At 44.1% G+C, this 12,566-nt stretch overlaps 1 protein-coding gene across 3 annotated transcripts; it reads left to right on the plus strand.

The window, feature by feature from the left end:
• Positions 1–505: 505 nt before the first annotated feature.
• On the plus strand, positions 506–4,052 carry snx20 (sorting nexin 20). 3 transcript variants are annotated; one of them, XM_018738893.1, is made up of 5 exons: positions 506–771; positions 2,383–2,420; positions 2,640–2,796; positions 2,951–3,096; positions 3,277–4,052. In XM_018738893.1, the coding sequence occupies exons 2-5, from the start codon at positions 2,400–2,402 to the stop codon at positions 3,943–3,945; spliced, it is 993 nt and encodes a 330-aa protein (XP_018594409.1). In that variant the 5' UTR covers positions 506–771; positions 2,383–2,399; the 3' UTR covers positions 3,946–4,052. The 3 variants fall into 3 exon arrangements, with proteins under 3 accessions (XP_018594409.1, XP_018594410.1, XP_018594411.1); XM_018738894.1 differs by lacking the exon at positions 2,383–2,420; XM_018738895.1 differs by lacking the exons at positions 506–771; positions 2,383–2,420 and having other exon boundaries at positions 2,663–2,735.
• The last annotated feature ends 8,514 nt before the right edge of the window (positions 4,053–12,566 follow it).

Genomic DNA, 12,566 nt, shown 5'->3' on the forward strand with positions numbered 1-12,566 from the left:
AATAATTCATTCCGAGTTTCCAAAGAATGGGACACTGCGAGTGGTCCAACAGACTGTGGAGTTGGAAACGCTCCCACGGAGTAGGAACGGGTTTTCAATTTAAATGTAAATTGATGCAAATGAGTCTTTGAATATATGACTAGTAATGATGTGGACGTATGTTACCGGTGGAGGATATTCTCTTCATTGTTGAGCAGTGCGGGAACAAAAACTGGAATGATCTTGCGAAGACCTTCTATTCCCCAGCTCATTCTGATGTAGATTTTTTGGTTGATTCTTGGTCGGACTCACACCCTTCCCCATGTACAATAAAACATAAATAATTATAAAAGATGAAATTTAGTTTTCAAACAGTGTTAATAAACACAATAATGATTATGTTGTCTTTCTGCAGTCGTTTCACTTCCTCTTCGCCCAGTCTGGTTCCCTCCCTCCGTCCCGCCCTCAAGTCAGAGTGCATGTGCAGTCCTCCGCATGCGGTATTTCTCATTTTCGACTTGTTTCTTGCCCAGGACTCTGCCATCTGGCCAGCTGCGTATTGTTCGTCCCACAGTCAGAAGGAATGGAGCCTCACCTGACCAGGGCAGTGAATGGTCTGGAGTGGTGAGAATAACCACACTGCCAATGGTACAAACCAGTGGAGCAGCATCCTGTTAGATCACAGGCAAGTAAGCAGGCAGGCAAGTCTCCAAGAGTTTCACCAGATCAGAACCTCCATCCAAGACTGTCCATCAGGCATCGGCTGCTGCAACCAGAGAGTTAACCTTTGTGGTGAGTAACACGTACAAATATTGAAATGAGGTACAGTATTCAGAGTGTATGTTCAGCTCTGAAATGTAAATATCATCACTCTCAAGTTGCTCACTTCCCCTTTTGTAATTTCCCTTGAATGTCGTGTTTCAACGTCTTTCAGTAGTTAAGAGGAAGTGGTGTATTTCACTTAGGCTGTAAAACATAAAATATAGGAAAATGTAAAGAGAAAATGGAACTTTCCGCACTTATGTGTAGCCCAGCAAATAACACAAACATTTAATCAGGTTTATAGGGAACATAAAATACTCTTCCTCTTTGCCCAACGAGTTTTTATTTCGCACCAGTGATGTTGTTCCTTGTCTAGCCGATTCCTTGGCTTGCAATATAATTATTCATTTAGATGTTTTTCTACAAAGCGACTTCCCGTGAACATTATGTAGTAATATTTAGCCCACAGCTTCTCACCCAAGGTGACTTACAATGGAAAATACAACTATATGCAACTTCCACATCTAAACACCAGTGAAACACTCTCTACCTCCCTCATGCATACTATGGGCAATTTACATTTATTTATTTAGCTGACACTTTACTCCAAAGTGACTTACCCATTTATTCAGCAGGAAAGAACAAGGTGTAAGAGTGCAGTAGGTTCAGCTAGTGCCCAGTATGCAACAGGTCTGAGGTTTAAGTCCTGCTTAGAGTGTCTTGTGACAGACTGGCATCCCATCCTAAATGTGCTCTCTTAGCTCTACACAATTTTACAGGAGCAATTTAGGGTACATACCTTGCTCAAAGGTATTATAGGCAGAGGTAGGGATCAAACCTGTAACCTTTAGATCCAAAGGTAGAAGCCCTAACCACTATACTACCAGGTGCCCTACACTCTACCTACACTTTAGAGTCACCAATTCACTTGAGAGCATGTCTTTGGAGTGTGGGAGGATACCGGAGCACCCAGAGGAAACCCATGCAAACTGCACACAGGCTGAGCAAGGGTCAAACCCGTATCCTCTCGCACCACCCAGGCACTGTGAGACAACAGTGACCACTTACTGTGCCACCATGCTGCCCATATTCGTTGATATTAGTTAAGCTACTTAAAAATGATTTCTCATAGCATGTGAAGCAGGGTATCTCACACCCTGTGCTTCCAGGACAGGCTCCAGATCACAAGGAGAGGGAGAGTTGGTAGTGTAGTGGTTAGAGCTGCTGCTTTTGGACCCAAAGGTTGCAGGTTTGAATCTCACCTCTGGCTGTGGTACCCTTGAGCAAGGTATCTGGCTGAAACCACTTGTCTCAAGCAGGGTTGCAATGAGCCAGAACCTAACCCAGCAACACAGGGTGTAAGGCTGGCAGGGAAGGGGACACACCCAGGATGGGACACCAGTCTGTCACAAGGCACCCCAAGTAGGACTCAAACCCCAGACTGACTGGAGAGTAAGCCCTGGCCAAACCTGCTGCACCACTGCACCCCCTTTTGAGCAAGGTACCTATGCTAAAATTACTCCAATAAAATTACCCAGCTGTATAGATGGATAAATAATTGTAAGTTGCTTTGGAAAAAAGGGTCATCTAAATTAATAAACATAATACTTTGTGCCCTTTCATGTTTGACCTATTGGACAGATGGATGAAGGGGGGTAATGTTACTGAAGCAATTTGAGGTAAATACCATGTTCATATGTGCTTCATTACAGGATTTGTTAACAATATTGGATATAATGATATTTACCATGAACTGCTCTGGTAGCATGTTAATATACTGTACACAGTATTTGCTTATACAACTTCTTTAATAAGTTTTGTTTTCTCTCAGTTGCCCTTGATTGATATAACTGACATCTTTAAAGTTTATGTGCTAAATTTGCTGTTTGCTTTGTCAGATGGCTGAGAATGTAGCCTCTGTGGAATGTCATGTTCAAGAAGGCGTTGGGTCCACAGTACTCGGCCAGCGATCCCAGCCACATTGTGACACCACAGTAAGAAAACCAATGCCTGAGCCTTTCGGCTCCCCACGACAGGGCCAAGGGGACTCTTTAGGTCAGTCAGCCAGTACCAGAGCAATCCAAGTGGCAGCAAACAAAATGCAATTCAGTGGAGTGCAACTCAATTCATATAATGTCTTTCCCACAAGGTTGTCTCATAGCATTTTGTCTCTAAATACAGCACTTGTCCTGTAATGTGTTTGATGCAGAACAAAGTTCAGGAAGTAGCTCCTGTATGACCACTAGAGAGCTACAGCAGTACTGGAAGGAGGTGAAGTCTGGTAGGAAACCTGTCAAACTGTTGTTTGAGATCCCCTCCACACGTACTGTGGAACAAGCCCTGTCCAAATATGTGGTGAGTAGCTGTCATGGGATTTAATCGTTTTTCCTCTGGTTTGTTCCGTATCTGTTGTGTGTAGATAATTATAAATAACACTACAGATTAATACACAGGAAAGCTGTATTTCAAAGGCGTTTCATTCAAAGCATTATGTTAGAATGAAATATTGGGGCGTTGTGCTCTCTCCCGATACAGCTGTATGAGATTGTGGTGATCAAGTCAGGCAGCTACGACTCCAAGCAGGCATCTATCGAAAGGCGCTATAGTGACTTTGAGCGCCTTCACCACGAGCTTCTACAGGAGTTCAGCGAGGAGCTGGAGGAGGTGACGTTCCCAAGGAAGAGACTGATGGGCAACTTTGCAGAGGAGAACATTGCTGAGCGTCGTATCGCCTTTAAGGACTACCTGGCTCAGCTGTACGCCTTCCGCTGCATCCGTCGGGCACCGCCTTTCCTTGACTTCTTCACAAAGCCCGAGCTACGGACAGCCCATGGTTGCTTGCGGGGTGGCCAGTACAGCCGAGCGCTGGAGATCCTGCAGCGAGTGCTGGAGCTACAAGAGAAGTTGACACAGCATTGCCCTGGCCTGATGGTGCCCACACTGTGTGCTGTGATGGTCTGCCAACGTGACCTGGACGAGCTTGCAGAAGCCTTTGCCATCGGTCAGCGAGCGCTACCCCTGGTGCGTCGATATGGCCTCCACAAATACCGCTGCCCACTGTTGGCCATGCTGGTGGATGTTGGTTACCAGGTGGACCAGCCCATCGCACAGCTGCAGGAGGAGCTGACCAAGGTGAAGGATGCACAGAGGGGCCTGGTGTCCCAGCTGTCCCTCAAGGAGCTCGTTGTGCAGGAGTTCACTTAGGGTCAGCATACTGCACTGTCATCACATGTGCATGGAGGATCTGGACAGTTTGCAGGAACATGTTTTTAAAGGGAGATCTGAATACACATCAATAAAGGGACATTGAAATGTGCACCAATAACCTAGAAGCTGTGTATTTTTAGTCCTATTTTCAATCATGCCACCAAGGTGTGAGAAAGTAATAACATACGTAAGCATGCATGTTTACATAAGGGACAACTGCACACAAATTTTTGCAGCGTTTCAAAAAATGTTAACATTTCTAATGTGACTTTTTGCTCCTTGTCTGCTCCCTGAAGTGTGACACCCATGCCAGCTTGGGAGACGTGAGCACAGACACACATGACATGTACGCTGTGCAGGGCCGTTGCAAGTAAGGTGAATGGCGGTGACAATGCTGAGGGCCCTCATGTATAAAGAGCCCACAAATTCCAGCAGTAATTTATTTTAGTTAAAACCATTTTCAGGGAGCCGAGAACTCCTAGCTATACCCCTGATGCTGTGAGCCACCCATTTCCGTTCACCTTACAGACTGCTTTGACCGGAAACCCCGGGGCTACAGGTCAGAGAGAACCCAGGCTGAGCCACATCACCGCTAATGGCTGGTGAGGCACTGCAGGGATTCGCAGCCCTACGCTACCTATACTGTACTATAGTGTAGACAATATTTTGAAGGTATACCAGGAGGGTGGGGGGGTGTGGAGGCACAGTGGCACAGTGGGTTTGACTGGGTCCTGTTCTCCGTTGAGTCTGGGGTTTGGGTCCCGCTTGGGGCGCCTTGCGATGGACTGGTGTCCCATCCTGGGTGTGTCCCCTCCCCCTCCAGCCCTACGCGCTGTGCTGCCGGGTTAGGCTCCGGCTCCCCACGACCCTGCATGGGACCAGCGGTTTCAGGTGATGTGTACGTGATGTGTACCAGTGGGGTGCCCCCAGGTGACCACATTGCCCAGAAATGCGACCCATTTAAGAAGTTACTGCACAGGACACATGCTATACAGAAAGAGGGTACCACAGAGGGCTGGCTGAAGGGTGACCAACACCGTAGCAGGTCGGTTCGAATCCCACCTGCAGCTTCAGTACCCTTGAGCAAGGTACTTACCCAAAATTTCCTATCTGTATAGATGGGTAAATACTTGTAGGCACCTTTTGCTGTAAGTTGCTTTGGAGAAAAGCATCAGATAACTGAGTAAATGTAAATGTAGTAGAAGAATAACCTGAGAACACATGGATCGTGGCAGGTGTTTGTTTGCAGGGTCCTGAAACCACCACTTGAGGGGGTTATTGTGTTTTAAACATCAGCTTTACAGGAGGCATGTTTTTCAGCGCTAATGGAATCGTTGGTTCATCAGCCCTCAGGAAAGACCACAAATCGAGTTTGCGCACGTCAGTGTGCGTCTTCCTTAGCGAAATCAACTGTTCTTTCCAACTCGGAGTGATTATCCGCTCCGCGACGGCAGTTACTTGGTCAGTGCATCTATTATAGATTTGAGCCTATGGAATATTCTTCATAATGCAGTCTTTCTCCCAATTTAAATGAGCAGTCAGTCCAGCAGAGAACAAACCGAGTTAAAAAGCAGTGGAAATCAGACACATCACACAAAAGTGAGAAAGTGGGAGAAAAACAGGCAAAAATAATTGGTTGGCCTTTAGGGGTATGTATCCTGCACGCTGCGTTTCTGATGCAATCTTGAAAGAACTCATCAAAAGCACATCACTGGAAATGCAGGTCATTCTGTTTGCCATTTCCTCTTCCTACTCCCTTTGATGTGAAAAATAAAATGTTATCTGAAGGCTTTTTTTGGACTGTGTATTTTTTTAATACCAGTCTGTGTTCTGTGATTAGATTATTGTTTTTTTTTTTTACCGCTAATAAAAAGGCAGCTTTCGAAAGCTGTGATGAAGAAGATGTCAAGGAAGATGTCGGGGAGTGGAGAAAAGGATGTTTGTCAGTTTGTTCGGAAATGGGAGACGCTCCGTCGCCCAGCAAAGTGACGCCACGCACAACGGCGCGTCTCTTGTTGATGAAGACATAATCAACATAATATCAGAGATTAGGTTTGTCCAGCGGCTGCTGTTTATTGCTACTTCACACTTCTTTGTTTCCGGAAATTTCCACTACGGTACCGACTTCAACTTTTTTTGTATGGCAGACCCATCAAAATATTTTTTCTTTTTCTTCTGCCGCACTGTGAAGCGATCGCACTGATACCTTCAGTTTGTGATCTAAAATATGCCGCAGCTGTTCTGCGTTGAGACATCAGTCTCAGATGAGCCGAGTACGGCAAGTGCTGAATGAACACCGCAACAGGAAGCCAAATTAGAGCTTTTGACTGGGATTTCGAACAGACCTCTGCAGGCAGGACTGCCCAATATCATGGCCGAAGACAGCGATCAGTTTTACGTAGTGCCTTGTGATTCTGGTCCCTTCATTCGGTACGGGAGCTCCTGACTGATAGTATCTGAGCCCATGCGGAGCGCAGGGCCGGGGGCGACGGCCGTTTGAAGTTTGGCATCTCCAAATCCTTTTTGTTCAGCTAAATGTGTTCGATAAAGATATGCACAAAGATGCACGGTCCCGGACACCCTCTGTTTATCCCCGCATCCATGGAGAATTCGGTAATATTGTCCTTTAAATAAAGGTTCCTGAGACAGTCATGCAGACAGCAATTTGCTTTGATTGTGTGCTTCCTCTTACAGGACTCTCTACAAATATATATATTACATGAATGTTATTGAACTCTCAAAAAATGTGTGGTTGTTTCTTGGGTGACAAGTCTACAGAAGGTACGATTGACCCCGATTGCCCCAGCGTATAGTTGTTAACCGTCCAGACCTCGTAGACTCAGTGCGCAACTCTTTAAAACAGGGCTGGGTGCATTACGTCTCATTTAAGATTTAATGGCTTTAAACTTTAGCCCCTGTTTTCAGGATTTGAAACCGAGGTCAAGTGTGAAAAAACTAGCACTGCCGATGCGCCAGACTTTGGAGGAAACCACTGAGAACATCTTCTCATGTAACAGACACTTTTCTCCAAAGCTACTTACAATTATTTACCCCGCTGGATAACTTTACTGGAGCAATTTAGGGTAAGTACCTTACTCAAGGGTACTACAGCTGGAGGTGGGGGTCAAACCTGCAACCTTTGGATCCAAAGGCAACAGCTCCAACCACAACACTACAAGCTTTCCCCATCTACAAGCAGACTGGACACCAAGTACATTCCCCTCTCCATCGCATATTACGAATGAGGATGGAAGATCACTCTCAAACTTTGCAACGCATTTATTCCTTCAGCTGATGCTTTTCTCCAAAGCAACTTAAAACTGCAAATAGCTTTAATTATTTATTCAAACCTGCGACCTCTTAGTCCAGCAGCAGCAGTTTCAACCATTGCTCTGCCAGGAAGTTACATATATGAAGTAAATGCTTATTTTTAACCATCCGACTGTGACCAGCTGGCACCAATTGGTCTTGATAGGAGATGTGTGACATGTCAGCGCTGCCATACCACCCACTTTGAGTTCAGTCTTACAGCATTAAGAGGAAACTCCCTTGTCTTTAAGCATATATAGGTTACCTTTTCAATTGCGTATGTAACCTTTGCTACGTGGGGGGAAAACTAAAAGGCACTTAAAAAACAAGGATAACTGAACATCTGTGTTCCTTTAGAAATAAATATGAGAAATCCCCCATTTCCAGGCATTATAGCATAATGGGACACAAGGCGGGTGGGAAGGTGCTCTCAGTTTCATGGGATGTGGCCTAATCAACTCAAATGAAGAAATGTTGACATCACTTAGTGGGCTTGGTCAAGAGATGTCTTTGTCTTCTTTTTTGAAACATTTCCTATAATTTTTGGTTCCTTGTTCTTCATTTTTCACCCATGGTGTTTACTGTTGGTATTATTGTGTTTAGGTGTATATTTTTCGGGGGGGGGTGGCAGCACAGCGGTGCAGCAGGTTTGACTGGGTCCTGCTCAGCGGTGGGTCTTGGGTTCGAGTCCCACTTCGGGTGCCCTGCGGCGGACTGGCGTCCCGTGCTGGGTGTGTCCCCTCCCCATCCAGCCCTGCGCCCTGTGTTGCCGGGTTAGGCTCTGGTTCACTGCGACCCTGCTTGGGACAAGCAGTTTCAGACTGTGTGTGTGTGTATATATATATATGTATATTTTTCTTCTTTCCCGAGTAATGTGTGCCATTCATTTACTGGATATAATAAGCAGTTTTTCTTACGATGATGATTTCATAACTGTTCATATGCCCAATATATCATAAACATGTCTCTTATGTAACGCACATGAATGCTGAGGAAAGGGCTTAGCCAAGACATGGAGATGTTTTAGATGGAAAGATGTCTGATAGATTTAATTTCAACACCCAAGCTCAATCTTCCATTCTGTCTTTGAGTTTGGCATGTATTTTTCACATTTCTACATAGGATCATTACCTCTCCACTCCACTGGGAAACGGTTTCTTTATGTATTAAGTGCGTGAGACCAGAAAACAAACAGGGTTTTGAGCGCAACGAACCGCACCACTCAATAGGTAAACCAGTAAGAAACTAGTAACAAAACCTTCCTTAAAATAGATTTCATGAATCAATCCGGCCCTCTAGGCATGAGCTGAAATTCTCCGGCACATCACAGTGAGGAGACATTACATATCCTCGTGTTCTCCGTCATGGATTTTGACAGGCTAACAAACAGTTACCTGGCTCTGCAGCAGAGCCATCGTGTTGAAACGCAGCGCACACTTTGGACTCCCAGTGTGCTCACTGACAGGCCGCTGGCAGGCCTTCCCACCACAGGCTGCTCACTGCCGCTTGTGGGTGAAGAATAAAATCAGAGGACAATGCATCGGCTCCTGTGGAATGTCTGAAGTTGGGTCTTCACGTAAACCCCTGTGGCAGGGATAGAGAGACTGGCTTTCAAAAAACACCCCATGCACTGCAAGCCCAGTGCCCTCCAAAACAGGTGTCTGAACATGGTTTATTTTACATCAAGTACAAGCTTTATAACCTTTACAACCTCAACATGCTCTTCAAGGTACAATAAGGAAACAGATCTCATTCCAATAGATCCAACCCCTTAAAGCCACCAAGTCACTCTAACCATGCACCCCCCTCTCTTGTGTCATCATTTTAAAACATGACTCAAAATCACTGTTCATTCAAATGAGGTAAATTTATGATTCATGAACCTTTCAAAAGCACTCTCACCCTCGCTATAACCACAACTCCAACTGCATAATTTTATATATCAGTCTAATCATTGCTGAAGTCATCAGTTCAGGTTTGCTAGGAGTCTCATGAGTTTTCTGGTGTCAAAAAAGCTACATTTACATTTATTCATTTAGCAGACACTTTTCTCAAAAGTGACTTACATCTCATAGAAAGTACAATGTGTACATTACAGTAGCAGGAAGATAGATGCAGACGTGTGATAAAGTACTGTTAGTTTCTTTCCAACATATGAAGCAATGTTCATCACATGAGTAGCTGCATAAAACTTTATCTAAATATCCATGATTCCAAATCATCTTCCTAGCAATAATTTTTTTTTTTTTTGAGATATATAAACATTTACATACATTACAGGAGTAGCTGCGTAAAGGTTCATCCGGGCATGATCTCAAAGTTATGGCGCATGAACATTTATACCTTACATGAACTTAAGAGATAATGGGAGAAGTGAGTCTGGAAGAGGTGATTTTCAGACCTTTTTAAATGTGGACAGAGATTCAGCAGTTCTGAGTGAGAGGGGGAGGTCGTTCCACCACAACAGAGCCAGAACCAAAAAACTCCGTGCTTTACCTTTTGTGCGTGGGACCACCAAACGGGTAGATGTGGAACAGCGTAACGGTCTGGATGGGGTGTAGTGGGTAATCAAGTCTTGTAGATGGCTGGGAGCAGTTCCACTGATGCATTTGTAGGCATGTCGCTAACATTGATGTTCACTAATGTTGCATTATGAGGTGAAAAAGGCACATTACGCAGTGAAAAGGAAAAATGTACCCACTCACAGTCAGTGAAGATTGCTCGATGAATCACAAGTTTGAGTGGACCACATACACTACCTGTGTTTTTTGGGTTATTTCTTTAATTATACGCCCAAAGCTTTCCCCAAATGGCACAACTATTTGTTGCACGACTAAATCTCAGCACCAGATGTTCTCAGCAGAACCTTTTCCAACTACATATAAAATTACTTTATTCTCACACAGCGACCGAGCACACGTGTAAAAGGCATTTTTTGGTCTCACAGCTGGGACTGAAGCTCAGCTGAGTGGCGATTTGTCACAGAAAGGTGAAAGGGCTTGGAAACAAATCAGTGGACCGGGTCATGTATAGGTGTACTGCACACATAGAGGTGTACAGCAGACTGGCAGAAGGTCCCGTGGAATTAGTAGAGGACAAGCATACGCTGTTCCGTTCAGCTCCTGTTAGGCACACCACAGGACAGCTGCAGCAGCAGGGACATTTCTTAGGACATAAAGTCCCATCAGAACCACTCTCTGGGACACATATCTAAAAGCCAGTTATCTCGGCACCACTATCTCGCAGCGCCATCCCGAAGTCTGCACAGCCCACTGCTGTCCTCATTAGAAACCCCGTCCAACAGACAAAGATTAATACCAGGAGGGGGCTACAATCAGACACGGCCATATGCTATGTAGTTCCAGATAAAAGTGTAAAAGATCATTACCACAATGGAAAAGAAATAGAGGCACAGAGCACAACAGCAAGTGGCGTTTTTCTTCCTTACCATTGTCACTGTGACTGATCTGCTTCATCCCTCCCCTGGTCCTCCTCCTTGTAGCTTTTCCTTCTTTAAAAGCATCCAAAAGAAAACATCTGTGCAGGAAAACCAGGCCTTTTGCACAGTCACACTGCTTTTTAGTGTGTGCAGGGGAACAAATACAGGCCCGATCACAAATATGCAAGAGCATGTCGGAGCTACAGCCAGATACTCCGACAGCTGTTGATAGAAACCAGGCCGTCTGAAACTCAGTGATCACCGAGTTCATTCCTGCACATTGCGCCATGAGGAAAATGTCAAGTATTCTTACTGCTTCTCGTCTTTTTTTTCCTGCTGTGAGGTCTCTGTGACCAGAGCAACCCAGTGCAGGATGAGAATGGAGTGTATCCAGAGAGGGAAAACGGGCAGAGCCTATGCATTCCTGCCCACGGTCTCCGTACATGATGCTGAACTCCATACTCAGAGCCTGGGCCCCTTTGCACAACCTAAACAAGCATTTTTTTTTTTTTTCCATTTTCCTTGAAACCAGGCTGGATTTAAATACATATAAACCCATAGTCCATTTGAAATGTAATTAAAAAGATGAAAACTCACATAGGGTACAGCAAAAGAGCAGGTAGCTTTTCCACATCGTAACACAAGATTAGAATAAAAATGTTAGTTATGCACCATTATCATTTTTTACAGTTAGAACATTACAGTTATGGGACAGTTCCATTCGGGTCGGTTGATGTAACTGTTTTACTAAACCTTGCATAAAAGAGAAATAAGTGTTGAGTGGCAATAATTCTGAACATAAGCCAATAAATGAATAAAACAAAGAAGCATGTCAAGAAAATGATGGAAGTACAGGGAAGTCTTTTCAAATTCTTTATGGAGTGTTTTTGCATAATAGTTTTAACTACCAATGTATATCAATATCTGCCACAAGTGAATGTTCACAGTATCACAGCAATGATGTGGTCTTGTTTGCAGAGAATGAATTAACTTTATTTTGCATTGTTACATAACACGATTTCCTTTCAAATGCCTTTTTTTGAATTACATTATTGAGCAATGTTATATTATTTTGTCCAAGTACAAAATCAGGATTCATATCAATAAGATATATATTTCTGAAATTTAGGGTGTTATATGTGCAGGACTTAACTCAGTGGTTATTTAAAATATGCAAAGCCTAATATGCATGTGCAATTATTGAATTATATTTAACGTTATGAGTGTCAGACCAGATTGGTTCATCTCACCTCCAACGTGTGCAACTTGTGTCCAATTTTGCGAGGGCTGGTGATCAATAACAAGATGACAAATGTTGCACGTTATTAGTCAACATTAAATAAGATATACAGTATATCAAGAGGAATTTGTGGAGACAACATCATTTTAAACTAATGTTAATTCTAAGTCATTATTAGTTATTTTAGCTCTATATAATACTTTTACAGAAACTGCCTGGCAAATAGGGTATCTACACACACAGTCTGAGACCACTTGTCCCAAGCGGGGTCACGGCGAACCGGAGCCTAACCTGGCAAGAGAGGGCGCAAGGTCGAAGGGGGAGGGGACACACCCAGGACGGGACGCCAGTCCATCGCAAGGCACCCCAAGCAGGACTTGAACCCCAGACCCGTCTTGTTTGAAGTTAATAAAAGAAAATAAAACAGGAGTCCTGCAACAGAGTGAAGTCCCATGGTATACCCTAACTTATACCCTGCGTTTCCAGGATACACTCGGGAGCGCAGCAAAATGGATTAATGTCTTAAAAGTATAATAAATTAAGAATTCACTCTGACATTTTTATAGGATATAGCTTGTGAATAAATCATGGGATGTGTGCGTTGAGCTTTAACTGTGACGTAATGGTTAA

Source organism: Scleropages formosus, chromosome 7 (genome assembly GCF_900964775.1).
Source record: "Scleropages formosus chromosome 7, fSclFor1.1, whole genome shotgun sequence".
Taxonomy (NCBI): domain Eukaryota; kingdom Metazoa; phylum Chordata; class Actinopteri; order Osteoglossiformes; family Osteoglossidae; genus Scleropages; species Scleropages formosus.

What these genes read in the sequence shown, in the direction of transcription:
- snx20 (XM_018738893.1), top strand. Translation starts at nt 2,400, where the DNA reads ATGTTACTGAAGCAATTTGAG. An exon ending in TGTTACTGAAGCAATTTGAG is followed by an intron (nt 2,421 to 2,639) that starts GTAAATACCATG and finishes TTGCTTTGTCAG; the next exon opens with ATGGCTGAGAATGTAGCCTC. An exon ending in AAGCCCTGTCCAAATATGTG is followed by an intron (nt 3,097 to 3,276) that starts GTGAGTAGCTGT and finishes CTCCCGATACAG; the next exon opens with CTGTATGAGATTGTGGTGAT.